Here is a 19,003-nt window from a genome sequence, read left to right as displayed (position 1 = left end):
ACACAGACACACACACACACACACAGACACACACACACAGACACATATATACACATAACTCCCATATGCAGAGAGACCGACCGATGCTCGAGGCACCGGGGAGGGGGGGAGAGGGGGTGTTGGGGTGGGGGTTGGGGTGGGGGTCGGGGTGGGGGTTGGGGGCTGTCGGAGGCGTTGGGAGAAACCACATCAGAACCAGAAGCCGAGACCCGTCGCTCGAAACCAGGATCTCACCCGGAAAATCCGGACAGGAAAAGCTTCACCAGAATCCGTCCACAGCCGATCCTCTCCCGTTCCTTCCGCAGTGCAGCTGAGGAGCGTTTTTTTGCGCTTCCAAAGATAGTGGATTTTTTTTTCTCTCTCTCTCTCTCTCTCTCTGTCTCTGTCTCTCTCTTTCCTCTGTAAATCTTGGACAAATGAAAAGGGGAAGAAGTTGTCAGTGATCTGCATCGTTGGGGTGATTCCCCCCATCACCAGCCCTCCTCCAAAGACAACATTTTTGACCTTTTTTTATACATATATATATATATATATGTGTGTGTGTGTGTTGGAAATTCACATCGATTTCCACTCCTGTTTCCCCATCACCTATGACCGGGGAGAAGACATAAAGCCGTTTGGTACAAGACAAGGCAAGTCAAGTGTATGTGCGTTGCCTGCGAGAGAGGAAGAGGGAGGGAGAGAGATCAAAGGCGAAGATGCCAACAGCGAGACTTGAGAGTCTGATGTGAATTGCAGTCACATTTCACCATGAAAGTGCTGCGCAGGAAGGCGGTTCTGTTGATATTAGGCTATGTCCTGCTGGTCATCTTGACCATGTTACACTTCGCGGATCACAAGGGCACCAAGGAGTGCAACCAGGTGAAATACGTGCCCTACCCCCTGCGTTACACCATGGACCACCAGAGACCCAGCCTCCCACTCAACACCACCACCAAGAGGCAGCACGTGTTCGTGTTTACCACCTGGAGGTCTGGCTCTTCGTTTGTGGGCGAGCTGTTCAACCAGAACCCGGACGTGTTCTTTCTGTACGAGCCCATGTGGCACGTGTGGCAGAAGCTGTACCCGGGCGATGCCCTGACCCTGCAGGGGGCGGCCAGGGACATGCTGGGCTACCTGTACCGCTGCGACCTCTCCATCTTCCAGCTCTACAACGGGGGGGCTAACGTCACCAGCATGGGCATCTTCGGGGCGCCCCGCAACAAGGTGGTCTGCTCCTACCCGCTCTGCACGGCCTTCCGCAAGGACATTGTGGGGCTCATCGATGAGCACGTGTGCAAGAAGGAGTGCCCGCCCCAGAACATCGAGTTACTGGAGGAAGAGTGCCATCGATACAACACCATTGTGATCAAAGGGGTGCGTATATTTGACCTGAATGTTTTGGCCCCTTTAATTAAAGACCCCTCCATTGGCCTTAAGGTGATTCACTTGGTCAGGGACCCCAGGGCAGTGGCCAATTCCAGGATAAAATCGAGGAATGGGCTGATCAGGGAGAGCCTGCAAGTCATGAGGAGCAAAGACCCCAAAGGGCGGCGTTTGAAGGCGTACGATGGCTACCAGAGGAGCAGGCGGGACGCAGTAGACTATCATGCCCTCAACGCCCTGGAGGTGATCTGCAGCAGTATCGTGAGGACTGTGCAGATGGTCAGAGAACCGCCTGACTGGCTGAAGGACAGCTACAGGGTGGTCCGCTATGAGGACCTGGTGGAAGACCCCATCAGGTACCTGAAGGAGATGTACCATTTCGTGAACCTGACGGTCAGCGAGGACATCGAGAGGTTCGTGCTGAACATGACTATGGGCTCCACCTATTCCTCCAAAAAGCCTTTCAGCGTGACATCCCGCAATGCCACCCAGGCCGCCAACGCGTGGAGGACCCAGCTCACTTTCCCTCAGATCAAACAGGTGGAGGAGTACTGCCAGCAAGCCATGGACTGGCTGGGCTACGAAAAGGTCCAAAACCCGGAAGAAGTCAAGGATTTCAGCAAGACCTTTGTCACCAAACTGCGGTTTTAGATTTTTTTTTTAAAAAAACGAATGAGAAACCCGGTAATTAATTCCACCCGCCTCTGAGATTGGTCGAGTTTAGGACGGACAGCTCAATCCATCGGTTTGTGAATGTATTTGATCAGATCTTTACAACGCGGACCCAAAGTGGGGTCACATTGCTGGGACTCCTGCAAGTGCATACACACGTACACACACACACGCCTTTCGTTCTTAACGCCCACTGAGAGCAGAACTGATTGATGTGTCTGCTCTTCTGCCAGAGTTGTCCGTGGGAGATACTTGAGCATTGGATTTAAATTGTTTGTATAAGGCGCACGTGTGTGTGTGTTGTGTGTGTGTATAATATATATATATATCGTTCTGGTTTTGTTGTCTAAGTAAGTTCATAATTTATTATCAATTTCGAGACAAAGTATGATGTTAATGGCATGCAGGTGTGGAATTGTGCTTACTTGCCAAAGTACATCAATCACGTCAGGATAAAAATATTCTTCCTTTTCCTCTAATACCTCTATCCTCCACCGACCAGTTTCTTTCTCTCTTAACTCCGTTTTCCCAAGCCAAGTCTGTTGCAAAAGTAATTTTTTTTTGACCGCTTACTGTGTTTTTTTAAACAGTTGTGTCTGGCAGCACAAATCCCCAGGGGCATTACAGCACATGTCCAATAAAACGTAACGTCTCAACCAAAGCACAAAGTATTTGTGCTCTCAGGTGCTCAATGATCCCCATCGACCACCAGAACTAATTGACGTGACTGCTCTTTTGGCTGAGTTGTCGTAGGAGATACTTGAATACTGGTTTTAAATGGCACACAGCTGTGGAATTCTGCTTTTGGACCTGGGTTCAATTCCCTGGCAGGACGGAGCCTTAGGCAAGTTTCTTTTACTCCACACACCTCTGTGTACCTAGCAGTAAATAGGAACCCGGTTATTAGTCAATTGGCGGATTGCTAACCGGGGGTAATAATCGCTCAAAATTTATTATTATTATTAGGACACTGAGTCCATGACTTGTTTGTGAGACACTGCTGTGCGGAACTGGCTGTTGCATTTCGCTCACAAAATAAACGGCCAATTCACTTTACAGTATATTCTGTGAAGCACTTTGAGTCAATGATGTGATCAGGTGCTATATCAAAATGCTATTATTATAATAAATTGTTAAACTCAGTGTCCAATCCACTGGCCGTTGAGCCTTGCAGACTACAAAGGTTCTATGCCTGACCCCTGGTCTCTGCTAGTTTCATCCAGTGCAGGTTCTGTTGGCCTTAGTGCCCTTGGTTGGGGGGGGGCAAAAATCAGCTATGGCTCCACAACCAGATCCTTATCCAGAGATTCCTCTCCTAAACCCCCCTCCTCTTATTATAGTGGAAGGAGTGTATGTTTCTCTTGATGTTTAAGGAGAGGACTGGACTATGTGCTGCCGTGTTGACTCATAAAGAATGACCATTTGGGTGAGTCGCTGTGTGTGATTCCAGCATGTCTTCATGCAGTGGTGGAGGGGGGGAGGTTCTAAGAAGCAAAATGTCTTGCAATTTATAACCTTTCCTTTGTTTTAAACACTTCTATCATGACTCTGCTAATGATGCCCCGAATAAAATTGGCCGCTCACTTCAAGGCTGCTTGCTGCTACATCACATTGGCTGTTGGGTTCTCTTTAAAAATATACAGTCACTACACTAGGCTTAAATCCCGGAAAGCGCTTTGAGGCATCTCTATGATGTGATAGGATGCAATATCAATTGCATAGTCGCAATACATTAAAGTCCCGTGAAACACTGAGACGTCTCAATGACGTGGTAAGGCTCTGTATCAAATGCAATAATTATTTATTTTATGACAACCAATTATTGCCATACCAGTCCAGTATAAGGTTTATAAAATAAATTAGTACAGGATACAAGACTTGTACTCCATCATTAGCATGCCTGCCAGAAGTAAAAAAAAAGCTGCCGTTAGCGCAGCCTACAAGAGTTGCTATTGCATTGCTTTCCTTTGGCATCAATGCCAGCGTGAATGGTTTTAATTTACGTTTTAATTACAGAATAAAATTCAGAGGAAGAATACCCCCTGTGTTGCCACTATGTTTTCACTGATGAAGAAAGAGAGCCAGCTCTCTACATGGGATGGGGGTGGGGGGGTGGGAGAGAGGGGAGGGAGAAAGCTTCAGCTTTGGTCACAGAACGTTGAGCGCTGCTCAGTGCATGTATTTGAGCACGCGTGTTTGTGGCGTCCCCCCCCCCCCGTCCCCCCCTCCAACACACCACAGTGATGCAAATGAGTAGGGTAGCCATAGTGCCCAATTTCATTCCTCACAAATGCTGTTAGTACTGGCAGTGTAAAGGGAGCAGGAGAGACTTGTGTAGAATAAGGAGCGGCCGAGTGAGTTACAAGGCGGCAGCAGCAACAAGTGCACAGGTTGAGATGATATTAAAAACCGACCGCATCTTGAACCTAAGGTACGCTGCTGCTTTGAAACCTAATCCAGAGCGTAAGTTTTACTGGCAGGGGAACCGTGGGGGATAGTGACGGACGGCAGACTTCAGTGAAGCGTTCAACGTGATTTGACATTAGTGCAATTAAAATTTATCTGACTGAATTCTGCTGTGTATCATTTTTAAATTTATACCTTCTAAACCCGACCGGATAGCTCCCACAAAAAGTTTATTTAAAATGCTTTCTACATCTATTGCCCCATATTTTGTAATACATTTTTTTAAAAAAAACATTATTGCACGAGTATGTCAGTGTTATTGAACTCTCAATAAAGCCCTTGAACTTTGCAATTCTTACGACATTTTGTCGCTTCATAACTTAATCCTACCTGCTGTTGCCAGTGCAATATTCTTCAATGTAATGCAATTAGGAATACGAACCATGTCGAACAAAGTGTGACGGATTGTAACAAAATTACTCTTTGAAATGGCGTTCAGATGTTTTATTTATTTTTCAGTTTGCAGGTTTCTGTATTACTGCATTAAGTTGTGAAATAAATCGCCAGTAAATGTTATGTTACTGGGCTACTTTGTGAATACGTTTACTTCTTGTGGCCAAGTGGATTCATTTTTAATGTGCAACGGGATTATTCAGTAATCTTCAGATCCAGATCAGCATGGTTTTGATGTTGATGATGACGATAATAATATTATGGATTGACAAAATACCTTGTTATCAAAATATCAACCTCCTTACAAATGTAGCTATTTTAGGAAGCTCAAACGTACTAAGAAATGTAACATCCATTCATATGTAATGTAGCAGTGTTATTGGTCTGACTGACGTATCCCTGAAAACCACTTAAACTACCTCTACAGAGTGATTTTAAACTGTCATACCATAATAAGAATCCTTACATTTCGTATGGTGCCTGTCAGGATGTCCCAAAGCACTTCATAGGATATATTGTAAAGTCCAATGACTGCTTTGTGGATGAACACCACGGCCAATTTGCCCAAAGCATGTCTCCTAAACCAGCATGAAGTGAATGACCGATTTTATCTGGGGGATTCTTGGGCAGACCACTGGGAGAAACTTCTCTTCGATTAGTGCCATGGGATCTTTTAAAATCCACCTGAACAGGAATACGTGGGCTTGGTGAAAGTCTTATCCAAAGGGCAGACATACAACACTCTTGACCATTATATAGCATCTTTCACATTGGGAGAACTCTTCAAAGCGCTTGACAATACTGGCTGGCCACCCGAGCAGGGGTTGGGGAGGACTGTAATGTTAAGCTCTTGATCTGTTGCAACCAAGAAACCGATTCTGAAATGAGAAAAGCATTTACTAAAATAGCTTTTAATTACTCAGCTATAGAGTTGATCATGTCTTTTGAAATGCTGTATAAAGTTGATATATTTTAGAAAGATGGTTTTGAAGCTATTACCTGCAGATCATCAAATACACAATTATTTCACCAGGATTTTCCTGTTACTTCAATACGTGATAAATGTCACTCAAGGTAAAGGACTCAGGGCAATTGGAACTTGTAACCACATTTTGTTCAGCTCATAATCAATAGCCAAGATTACAATGTTTTAGCTAATATCAATTTTTATAAGTGGCTGTAGTGGTATCAATCTTCTCATGTTTTAGTGATGAACATTTTCATTGGTTTTCTCAAAAATACCATTACCTAAATTAGCCATTCTATATCACAGATTTGCTTTATATTCTTACTCAACATACGTCAACTTAATTTAATTATCCAAGGCAGAGTCTATAAACCCACTTAGTTTCAGTTTTTGTTCAGTTTGGTTTCAAGTCACTAAATTTCCCATTCCACATCTCAGTGAGCATAACATTAATCAATAAAAGACAAAATCAGCTTCAAACCAACTCGTTCAAGCACCATCTCAAAACCTATCTCTTTAATCGCGCTTTCAGTCATCTTCTGTTCCCCTCCCCGCTAACCCATTGCCTCCCATTCCCAGCGTGGATGCTATGCTATGCCGAATAAATGTAAATCAGTAATTTATTTTATTGTAAAACTTCCTTGGATTTTGTAATGTTATTTAGCTTTATATATTTCACAATTTTTATCTGCTTTCATTTTATCTCGTTACAGCGCTCAGCTCCCCGAAGTGCAGTGTGCCTTACATATATTACATTTTTAGCATGTTAAAAACATAGTCGGTGCACGATCTGTAATGGGGATTGCTTTATGCGTTTTTCTAGTAAACAACCTCAAGATGCACTGTTCAGCCTTTCATATGACTACCACACATCATTTTATGTTTACAATGTTACTGACCTGTTACTTTTCCTTGAAAGTTGTTACATAAATGTTTGTGCTTATTGAGATGAATTATCCCCTGATGTTGCATCACTCAGCCCTTGCTGCTAATCCATCTAATTAAAGAGCTGATTAATTTAGAAGCTCGATACATAAGAATAACAATTGCAAAACAATGTTAAAACAAAGGTAGTAATTATTATATCAATGAGTTTTGGAAGGTTTTAACAAATTCATTTGAAGTTTCCAAGTTCAGTTTCCATAGGAACGGAGGAATTGCTGACCAAAAAAAAAATCCATCTACAACAACAAAATTACATTTGTAAAGCGGCTTTCACTTTGGGAGGACGTCCCAAGGTGCTGAAATCTAGTTCGCCTTCTACCATTCTGATAGTTGCATTCTACAGTAGTATAGATGCTGTGAAAGCAAGCTAGCTAGGAACATTAAGACAGATTGTAAGAGTTTTTATAAATACATTAAGAGGATTAGGCTAGCAAAAGTAAATGTGGGTCCACTACAGGCAGAGACAGGAGGAATTATAATGGGGGATAAGGAAATGGCAGAGTCTCTAAATAAATACTTTGCTTCTGTCTTCATGTTAGAAGACACAAGAAGTTTACCAGAAATAGAGATGAACCAAAGGGCTAATGATAGGGAGCAACTTAGGGAAATTTACATTAGCCAAGAAATGCTGCTAGGGAAATTGTTGGCATTACAAAGTGACAAGTCCCCTGGACCTGATGGTCTGCATCCTAGGGTTTTAAAAGAGGTAACTCATGAGATAGTGGTGGCCTTGTGTCTGATCTTCCAAAATTCTTTGGATTCTGGAACGGTTCCCATTGATTGGAAGATCGCAATGGAAGATCATGCTTAACAAATCTTTTAGATTTTTTTGAGGACACATCAAGTAGATTAGATAGAGGGGAATGTAGATTCAGTGAGGGGGTGAGTTATGAGAATAGGTTGAGCAATTTAGGCCTATATTCTCTAGAATATAGAAGAATGAGAGGTGATCTTATAGAAACCTATAAGATTATGAAGGGGCACGACAGAATAGATAGTGGGAGACTTTTTCCCCTGGTTGGAGAATCTATAACCAGGGGTCACAGTCTTAAAATTAGGGGTAAACCCTTTCGCACTGAGTTGAGGAAAAACTTCTTCACTCAGAGAGTAGTGAATTTATGGAACTCTCTTCCCCAAAGGGCTGTAGATGCTCAGTCCTTGAACATATTCAAGACTGAGATTGATAGATTTCTTGTGGATAAAGGGATTAGGGGATATGGGGAAAAGGCGGTAGGCGGAGTTAGAATAGATCAGCCATGATCTTATTGAATGGCGGGGCAGGCTCGAGGGGCCGAATGGTCTAGTCCTGCTCCTAATTGTTATGTTCTTATGTTATTGTAGCATGTAACTACCAGGATAGTTGAATGCTGTGCTGAGTTGTCGGCTTTAACTTGTCAGGAATTGAAAGCAGGGCATTTTTTTTAAGGAAGTGTCACAGAACGCAAAGCCACACTTTTATCCCATATCCAAAACGTTAAAAACTACAATGCTTCGTGCATTTGTTTAAAACCTTAGGATGATTGAAATAATATGAAAGCAGGAATCTAACAAGTAATAATCATACAATGTCTTCAATTCTTAAATATTATTCTGTAAAATTTAACTAAAATTCTGTTTAAAAACTGCCTAAACAGTGACTGCCTGGCAACTGCCAACAAAATCACAATTACCATTATTATTATTGTGGAAGGGCGATTTACTGGTGGCGAATTTTGAATTTACAACTGGGGAATTCCTAGGGGCTGTTGGGGATTTTCTTCACCACATTTATGTTTTAAAAGAAATGTCCTGGTGGAGGAGCTACAATTGTCTTCAAATGTGAAAAAATACAATTTGATATCAGCCAAACATTGGACATCTTAGCTATTGATTATTTCCCCAACAAAATGTGATTCCAATTGCCCCGAGACCTTTACCGTGAGTCACATTTATCACATATTGAAGAGGGGAATGTTCAGCAGGGCTTCTGGTTATCATGATCCACTGATCGAGCTCTTGTGCGGTGTGTGCAATGTTAGATTGGATTTGGCTGCAATGTTCCTCGTGGTGTAGCAGCCAAATCCAATCTCACTGTCCAGGCAATATTGCACAAGAATAACCACATGGACAATGGCACCCAGGGCTCATGGAACTGTTTCAGCCCCAAAAAGCCCGTAAGTGAAAGGCTGCAAAATCTGTTGTTGGCCACTGTACAGAAAAACAATCACTTTGGCCCTTTCAGTTCCATGCAGTCATTCCATCAGTGGAAAATTGCCGTTGACTGTCAGTAGTTGTTTGGACCAGTTCCAATTACGGTATTACAACAGTGTGTGCAACACTGGGCCGAGGACAGCTTTTCACCTGACAGACTTATCAGCATAATAATACCCAGTTGCATAACACTTCCCATGTCCTGTTTCTTTTGGTATGACACCTATTCATTTTCCTTTTGTTCTTGGGGAAAGAAGCTAACAATTGGAACCACATTCCTTACAGAAGGATATTAATTGATCTGAAGAAAAACTGATGTCCTTAAAGTAGGGAAAGGAGCTCAACTACAAGTTATAATGATCAACCAATCAATCATTCAGCAATCAATCACTTTAAATTATCTCTGGATCCTGGACCTGAATAATTCTGCCTTTCAGTCCAACTCACTAACTCTTCATGTGATCCAAATAAGCATTGAAGCTCGCGTTTTAGTTAAGTGGCTTGTTAATGTAATTGGCAGACTATTATAGGATTCGGAAGGATGTTCATTCTGGAAGCATGAAATCAAAAGGGCCAAAAGGTCTCCTACATGTAAATGCTCTTGTGATGTACAAGATGGAACGTTATGATGGTCATTCCACCAGTACGAATTCCATCAAATCTTGCCTCTAGAGTGCGAGTGAGAATTCCCCTAACTACACTGTGTTAAGTGACTGACTTGAATATCCTATCCTTCAGGAGAAAATGGAACTGTTCACATTAGGACTGCCTGAGGAGATGGAAACATCATGCAGCACTTACTAATTTTGCTGTGTGATATTCCAAGTGAAAACCTTGGATTAGTCTTGGCAAAAAAAAGGTCAAAAGTGATTGAAATCTTGCATTAAAAGAAGTTGTGAAGAGTCACAAGTGTGTTTTGTGGTAACCAAATTTCTCCTTTTTGTTTTGCTGCCTATTTTCAGGTCTGGATGCTTGCTATGGGTAACGGACATCTATGAATCAACTGAGAGTTGGATGTGATTGGAGCACATTTTTAGCTCAAAGTTAATTTGAGAATCAAACTTGAGATCAAAGTTAAATGACATGTGGGCATTTGAACTGTAACCTTTAGAGACTTGGCACATAAGGAGAATCGTTGACAACTTAATGCAGGTAACTGGAAAGTGTTCTCAGGGCAGAAGGCATTAAGATCCCCAATGGGACAAGCTCTCAGGTTAGTCCCATTAGTCCAGTTAGTCAGCACTGTTACACTATGTAAATATCAGTAAAAAGTGGCTGCAAAGTAATTTTTTCCTGGAACCACAAACTGACTTCTCTTCAACGCTTTCACCTAATTAGCCAGAGAAGTGAACTGGGTGAAATATGTTTTCTTTTAGAATGCTGACAAGTGTATTTAAACAGATGGCTCATAGGGGCAGCCTCTCTGTCTCACAAGATTGGTTTGGATGAAGAAGGCCCTTCTAATCTCATCCTTCCAGAACACCCACCCTACTTTCCTCCCATTAAATCACGCTGTTTCTTTTAAAAATAAGAGTCCAGTGTCCTGGCCTCAACCATCCTTCCAGGCAACCTGTTGCAACAAAAACAAATTGCATCTATATACTGCCTTTCATGTCGGGAAGACATCCCAAGGCATTGGACACTCAAGGTTTTGCATATCCGGACTAAGGATAGCATGATATTTGATCGTATTGTTTCAGTAATCCGAGGACAAGAATATAAAAAGAATAGGTGCAGCAAAGATTCAGTAGAATGTTATAAAGATTGAGGGATTTCAGTTCTGACGAGAGAGTTGAGAAATAAGAATGATTTCATCATAGCTGAATCATTTAAGGAATGATGTATTAGTACTCTTCTGGGTTATGGTTTATTAATAAACTTTCCCGTTTGGTGAGTCACTAATGTGAACAATAACATGTATCGTGATTAAAAAGGGGTTTGAAAAAATTTCAAATACAGAGAGTAGTTGGAAAAATTTCTGACAAGCAGTCATCAATATATTAAAGATAATCGTTCAAGTTGGTACAGCACCTGCAACAGATTGTTTCATAACATTTCAGTAAAGTGTAGCAACTGTACATTTGTAGGCAAATATGGCAGCTAATTTGGACACAGCAGAGTCCCACATATAGTCATGAAGTGAATGACCAGTTTTGTTTGGAGTATTGTTGGCCAGGACCAGGGAGCAAAACTTGTTTCATTTCAAACGATGTTGCAATATTTTAGTGTCATGTTCGTATTTTAAGACATAAGAGACCAACTTAAGGTTAAGGTCTCAACCAACGGATGTCATCACCAACAATAGTGTTCCAACGTTGTACTTGAGAGTCAGCCTCAAACTTAAAGACCCGAATGCGGGACTTAACCACACCAAGTAACTAGAGTGCTACTAAGTGATTAAAACTAGGAGAAGTAAAGAGTGATGTAGCTACCGAGTAACATTGAATTGAGGAGCTGGGGAAGAAGGATTTAGAACAGGAGAGCTTTAATTTCAACACTGAGGATGCAGAAAGGAAATGGATTGTATAAAATGGCTTATTTGGAGTTTTAGGAGAAAGCAGGAAGCAAATTAACCTCAGCAGTATTTAAAAATGAAAGAAATGAAAGTTGTGGGGGGAAGAGAGAGAGGGTAGATGCCAAATTTGTAAAACTGTTGTCCATGTTTGACAAACATCAAACTGTACTTGCTGCAAGTACAAACGGTAACTTGCTGCTGTTGACATAAGGGTCTAAATTACCGAGGTAACATGCCAAGTTCTGGCTCAGGGTAACCCAAATATTGTAATGGAATATCACGATGAGGGTGGTGCAGTGTTTAAAACTGAAGTCACTTTGCTTTGCATGGGTAGAAACTGAGTAAAAGCAAAGATCTGAGACAGGAATCAAACCCCTGTTTCAGAACAGTAAACACAGCTGGTCATACACTGTTTTAAAACAGTGACATGTTGCAGTTGCAACTGGTTGATCCTGGAAATTAAAGCAAACAGCTTATTGCCTGATTTACACAGTAAGCAAGCAGGAATTTACAGGGCTGGAAACCATTGCAGCTCAAATGTTTTTTTTAAAAAAAATATGTAACTTGGAAAAAAAACCCTACACTGTTCTCTCTCTCATATTGCTGGCCTTTTGCTCACAAAATATACAGAGGTTTCACTTTACAGTATATTCTGTGAAGCGTTTTGAGATGTCTTGACGACATGATATGGCGCTATGTCAAATGTAAGGATTATTGTTGTTATAGCCCTGAATTTATTTCTTTGCCAAATACCTATCTGTTGTAATAATAATGTTAATAATAGTCCTTACATTTGATATAGCGCCTTATGTCATCAAGATATCTCAAAGCACTTCACAAGATGAATGGTAAAGTGGATTGACTGTATTTTGTGGGCAAAACATTCCTTCCTGAATTTGCAAACACCGTCTCGTCCCTGGATAAGTTTATTCCCCACATAGCATTTATCATTCTTACTATCCTCCTTGGTTGTGGTGAATGGAGTCTCGTTGTAGCTAAGATTGCCACATGCTTAGCAACGGATTGTCAGAATCACGTCAACTCTGTGGTGGCCTTTGTAGTAATAATAATCCTTGTATTTGACATTGTGCCTTGTCACATCTTCGAGACGCCTCAAAGCACTTCACAGAATATACTGTAAAGTGAATTGACTGTATATTTTGTGGGTGAAACATGGCAGCCAATTATGCACAGAAGTGTCTCACAAATGGTCGCGGATTGAGTGACCAAATTATTTTTATTTATTTTGAAGGAATTATTGCTCCCGAAAAAGCAATCCGTCAATCAACTAACAGTCGTGTTCCTACTTAGTACTAGCTAGGAAGAGGAGTGTGAGGTAAGGAAACTTGCCCAACGTTTTGCCCTGCCAGGAATCAAACCCATGTCCCCTTGCTTGCAAGGCGAGTGCTCTGTAGTCGGGTTCCTGAGTTAGGTGAGTCCACAATACCCAGCCTGGCTCATCTGCAGGACTTAGAGAGCAGACTGGGAGCAGGAATTCCTCCCACTCAGCGCCTGTTAACCTGTAAGCCAGAACGTAATGGGTAGGGTGAAAAGTAGCGGGGAAGCTTGCCAGACAGTGATATCAATGGTAAGCTATGTGGTTTTAGCTTGTTCGACTCCAGCAGTACCCCAACCCACACTCTGGAGGCCTCAGCCTTGGATTTTGACGACCTGCTTCTAATATTCTCTGGAATTCGGTAAGCACAGTACGTCCCTCCAGGGATCTATAACATCAGAAAGTCTCAAAGCACTGGGAAACACAGGGAATGTAGTTAAAACAGGGTAACACAAACAACAACTTGCATTTATATAGGGCCCTTCACACAGGTAACACGCTGGAGTGCTTTACAGTGTACAATGCATTCCAGTGAAGGGAAATATCCATGTGTAGGTGGCATACATACGCAAAACTCTTAGTCTTCTGTGCAACATAATTCTCTGTAAATATTTGGAGAGTATCAATTGTTGGAGGAAGCCGTTTCCAATAATGGCCCACTTTTTGAGTAATTCATGAAGAGGAAGTAAATTGAACTCACCAAGTTCCAAATGCACATTCATTACACTTCACAGCAATACAGAAGTTTTTTGATAAGTATTTTGAAATGTTGCAACGTTTTAGGTACTATGTCAAATATTATTAAGTTATTGCAGTTTCGATCACTCCGTAGAGGTGGTTTTCAGTGATGAGTCAGACAGACCAATAACACTGGCATGTTTCACTTTAATGGATGTTAGTATATGTTCTTAGTATATTTGAACTTCCCCCAAAAAACTACTTTCTGCAGGAGGTGGACGTTTTGTGCATCAGGTATATTTTCAAGCCATTTCTGAATTGTATTATTAACAGTCCTCATTGCACCAATTATTATAGGAACTATGTTTGTCTTGTACTGCCACATGCATCCACAGTTGATTTGAAGGTCAACATTCTTCCTGATGTGGAACTCTTAGTCTGGTTTCATATATCTAGTCTAAAACATGGTGATGGGCTTCCACAGATGTCAGACAAAAAACAAAAATCATCACTTATTATTACAGATCAGTTCAGAGTAATAAAATACCATTTAAAATAAATTTTAACGGCAGCTAAGATTTGATAGCACGGTGAGCGTAATTTTCATTTCTAGAGCATTGTTGTATAGTTAGAATTCTAATCTTTAGTATGTGTTTGAGCAGCAGCAAAGTCAGCAGATGGTTTTCCATGATAAAGGCTGAACTTTGATAGCGTTTCACAAAGACGAACCTGGTTGATTCAGAAGTTTCCTGGCACAGAAGTGGAAGAAGGAAGAACAAGGATGAGAGGTAGTTATTGTAATACGTAATTCGAGTTCGTTCAATAATCTGAGAGGTACAGCCAGGCCAAAGTTAGAAGAAAACTAAGAATTATAATTTGGATCTAAAGTTCAGTTTTTCAGCATTCACTAAGTAAAGTGATGGATTGCAAGAACGAACACATCCTAAGTAAAATGAGACTTCCTGATGGAAATAATTTGTAAGATGTCTAACTGATATTCACCTTTGGTAAATATATGCATCAGTTAGAAAAATAGTAATATTCTTTGCATTTGATATAGGGCTTTATCATGTCATTGAGCTCAAAGTGGTTTACAGGATATACTGTAAAGTGGATTGACTGTGCATTTGTGGGTGAAACATGGCAGCCAGTTGCACACAGCAATGTCCCACAAACAGCCATGGAGTGAGTGACCAATTTTATTTGGGGATTGTTGGCCAGGACACCGGGAGAGAGAAACTCACTTCTCTTTTTGATTAGTACTATGGGATCTTTAACATCCACTTAAACAGGCAGACAGGACCATAGTTTAATGTCTCATCCAAAGGATGGAAGTATTGGACGTGTACTGAAAATATTAATTCTGTAAATAGTTCAAACTGAACAGCACTTAGTGTTACCTGGAAAAATATTAAGCTGTTAAACTTGGTTGAAGGAGTGGACAATGTAAATAGTTCAGGTTTAAGAAATAAGGTCACTTTGCTTTGTTGTATTTTTTACTGTCCAGCAGCACATTCTTCCTGTGTGTTCTGGATAGCAGGTTTGGGGATTTTATTTCACATTAGTTGTGTACATAGACAGTCTTGCTATTTCTTGCTTGCTGTTAGCTGGTTTGGTCGCACTGTCAACTTTGAGTCATAAGGTTGTGGGTTCAAGTGTCACTTTGGGACTTGAGCCCAGTGTCTAGGCTGACATCCAGGGCATTTTCAGAGCTGTGTTTTCTTAGGATCGGATGTTCAACCAATGTCTTTCCCTTCCCTCTTCAGGTTGATGTCAAAGATCCCATAACACATGGGGGAAACAGGGAAATTAGTTTCTTTTCATCCTGGCTACCAATCCTACAGAGTAATCAACATTCACATCACACTTGTTTGTGGGATGGTGCAATGCACAAAACAACTGCAATGCATTTGCCTACAAATAGCAGCATAACAACAATAATTACAGTGAAGCAATTTGGGATATTTTAACACGATGATGCACTATAAAAATACTTTTTTTTCCTTCTAACTTGTAATTACCTGGTTCCTTTATATTGCAGTCAAACTGCTGGAAATATTTTGAGCACGACTAAAAAACCATGCTTTCATCAGATGGCTGAAGTGCAGTGAGATCCTTTAGAGAGCCTCATCAAAGGGAGGCACTTGGTATTTTTGTTGCGGCGCCATCTGAGTTTCATATTCGATGGCATTTTGCTGACATGAGCATTCTCGGAAATGGATGGAAATCTGCAACCATTTACTCTTTGAAGTTGTTGGCAGAATTGCTGTCACTGTTTGAGTTGTGTATAATCCTAAAGTAGGGATAGGTTGTGATGACAATAAGAAATATTCTTCAAAACACAGAATGGCAATGGTTTTGGCCGGAGCTCCTGAGAACAAGAATGTTACGCCCTTATCTGAAGGCTCTAATATTAAGGTGCTTCACAAAAGTGTCTGTTGTTCAGGTGTGAGCCAGGAGTATTGAGTGTTGTCAGGCTCCTTAATCAAAGCAGACATTAGAACAGAACGTGTTCCTGCCAGGTTCCCCACCAGGCGTCCATACACAAGTGCTTTCAGCAGGAATTAATGGTCAGTACTCAGGAGCTTAAAGTCTGGTTTGCTTAGTTTCTACAACCTAGATTACAGCACACTCCCGATCCGAGCTTTGCCACTGTAAGGGGGCACAACACAGCATTGGACCCTTTTCTATAGATGGGAAGGTTTTTGAAAAAAAGTCAATAGTCACTCCAATTCACTGTCACACACCTGCCAGTTGATGCCTGTATGTTAGCACAGACCCCAAATGCCTGGTGGCCTGCCATGGGGAGAGTTTGAAGCAAAAAGAAGAGAAACCATTTTAAAATTAGAAAGCTTAGAAAATAATTATAATCTTAATAATTCTTGCATTTGATATAGCACCTTAACACACCATCGAGACATCTTCAAGCGTCCCACAGGATACATTGTAAAGTGGATTGACTGTGGATGAAATGCGGCAGACAGTTTGTGTACAGCAGTTCCCCACAAACAGCCATGGAAGTGAATGACCAATTTTATTTGGAGGATTGTTGAAAATCATTTATCATGAATTTAATTTTTTTTTACCCTATTCTGTTGAGGTGGGGGAGTTGTTGACTTATTTATTTTAATTGTCTCATCATTCGAGATACTGAGTTGGAAGAGTTTCTGAGCAAGGAGAATTAATATATTCAGCTGAAAATTGTTATTGCTGAGGGACCCTTAGGTTAATAACTGCTGTTAATTTAGCTCAACAACTCCTCCCAGCCAGCCTGGAGTACCGATGGTGCTTTTCTCTTAATCCCTGCTCATCAAAGTGAGCGTGGTGAGTGCTGGGAATAGAAATACTTTCCCACTGATCGCACCTCATTGCCAACACCAGCAACTCTTCTGTGAGGTGCAGCGTAAGTTGGATGGCGAATAATGATCCCTCGTCACTACTTCAACCTTATCAATATCTACTCTCTTCTACCAGCGCAGTATTTTCATTCCCAACATCAGGTCTCCCGATGGCCTCTTTAAATGAGATTGCCAATTAGTGCTGAATTATGGATAATATTTTGCTGTGATTTACTTCCAGGGAGAAAGGTTGAGATGTATTTTATGTGACACAGCTGGCAGAAAGTGAAGCGTTTCACACCATCAATCTGGGCTGATTTCAAACCCAAGTCTTAGATGTGAAAGGACAATGTTGTAACCCACATCGCTCCAAGGCTTTGTGTTTCCACTAATACTTAATCACTATAGAATAAAGGATCTCCATTCTCACATTAAGGATTACATATTCTTTGCAGAATGCTAGTAAAGCTGGACTGCTTAAAAAAAATACATGGGCAAGGGGACCAATCTCCTAACAACAGTAATTTACATTTTTACAGGGCCTTTCATGCCTAAGCGCTTAAACACTTAAATATTCTGCAAAGATTTTGGAACGGACATTCAGACAGCACTATAACATCCCACTAGTTTGTTGATAGGATTCAGTAATATCTGTATTTCTGGAACATGTAATTTTGCCCACAAAATATACAATCACTGCACATTACCGTGCATCCTGTGAAGCGCTTTGTGACATTGCAATGACGTGATAAGGAGATGTATCAAATGCAAGCATTATTATGTAAAGACTAACCTTCCTACTTGGAACATGTTGTGTCTCAGCTCAGATGAGAGGAAGTTGTTCTGAACAATGAGACTTTGGTCACGTGCCTCGGTATCACACTCTACTGGCTCTGCACGGTTACCATATAGCAGAGTGGATCTGAATAAAAAAATATCGTCAGTCTGGTTCACTTGGTGGCATTACTGCCCCTGAGGCAGATGATCGTGAGTTTAAGCTTCACACCAGCACTTGAGCTGTTTATCTCGTTTGACTTGAATATTGAGGGGATTGTTGGAATAAGACGTTAAAGCAAAGCCCATCTCGCAGCTGTGGTGGTGCTAGTCTTTGTGTTCGCCCACAGAAATACACAGTTGCTCCACTTTACAGTATACCTGAAGCACTTTGAGTCCTGCCAACGTGAAAATCACTATACCAAATGTAAGGACTATTATTCAAGTGGACATTAAAGCTCTCCTGATCCTGTTTGGAAGAAGAGGAGAGAGTTCTCCTGGTGTCCTTGCCAATATGGCTTCCAGGTCCAAATTCAATAACAACGAAAAATGGATAAATGGTTCATTCATGTTGCTGATTTGTTTGTATGTCATTGGTGGTACAGATTAGCTGCTGCCTTTGTCTATTTAACAATTGCACTTCAATGTGTTGGTGTGATGGAGTCCCATGTGAATTTACTATAGAGACCACAAGATTTGGTATGAGTGATGACCTGTGATCTATTTAGTGAGTTCTACCACTGATTGTATGCAAACTGTGTTCTCTGTGTCGACAGTCATGAATGAACTCGGTTCCTGTCAGGATGGAAGTCCTAGACAGGAAACTGCATGAGGTATTGTGATTGATTTAGCCGAGCTATTGTTTAGAGAGAGAAGAGACAATTGTGCTGTGTTTTTAAATGCCCCTGATGGAACCCTGTGTGAAGGGTGCTATATACATGCAAGTTGTTGTCGTTTATCTTCAAGAAAAATTTTGATAAACTTTATTTTTGGCTATCCAGTGCTTTATTTTTATTTGGCGAATGGCAATCTTTATTTTCACAAGCCTCGCTGCATGCCAGCTGGTTCCAGGAATGCATTGTGTCACATTGCACGCACTATTAAATCCCAAACAAATCCCAACTCTTAATTTACCTGTGGAGATTTTTATCTACATTTTTTTGTGTATTTTGTGGCAAACGCGGCAGCCAGTTGCTCACAGCAATGTCCCACAAACAGCCATGGAGTGAGAGACCAATTTTTATTTGGGAGATTATCGGCCGTGACACCAGGAGAAACTGTCTTCTGTTTTCAAATAGTGCCAGTGGGATCTTTAGTGTCCATCTGAACAGGCAGACAGGACCTTGGTTTAATGTCTCATCTGA

The 19,003-nt window shown here is 41.3% G+C and overlaps 1 protein-coding gene across 1 annotated transcript; it reads left to right on the top strand.

The window, feature by feature from the left end:
• Nucleotides 1–137: 137 nt before the first annotated feature.
• Nucleotides 138–2,891, top strand: chst2b (carbohydrate (N-acetylglucosamine-6-O) sulfotransferase 2b). The gene has a single exon (XM_007892366.2). It carries the CDS (start codon nucleotides 751–753, stop codon nucleotides 2,014–2,016), a length of 1,266 nt encoding a protein of 421 aa, XP_007890557.1. The 5' UTR covers nucleotides 138–750; the 3' UTR covers nucleotides 2,017–2,891.
• Nucleotides 2,892–19,003: the final 16,112 nt, after the last annotated feature.

The sequence above is a fragment of the Callorhinchus milii genome, unplaced genomic scaffold (assembly GCF_018977255.1).
Source record: "Callorhinchus milii isolate IMCB2004 unplaced genomic scaffold, IMCB_Cmil_1.0 Scaffold11, whole genome shotgun sequence".
In the NCBI taxonomy this organism is placed as follows: domain Eukaryota; kingdom Metazoa; phylum Chordata; class Chondrichthyes; order Chimaeriformes; family Callorhinchidae; genus Callorhinchus; species Callorhinchus milii.
The sequence above is the reverse complement of the archived record's forward strand: the minus strand, read 5'-3'. Positions and strand labels throughout refer to the sequence as shown.

Excerpts from the sequence above, each read along its gene's own strand:
- chst2b (XM_007892366.2), top strand. The coding sequence starts at position 751 with ATGAAAGTGCTGCGCAGGAAGGCGGTTCTGTTGATATTAGGCTATGTC.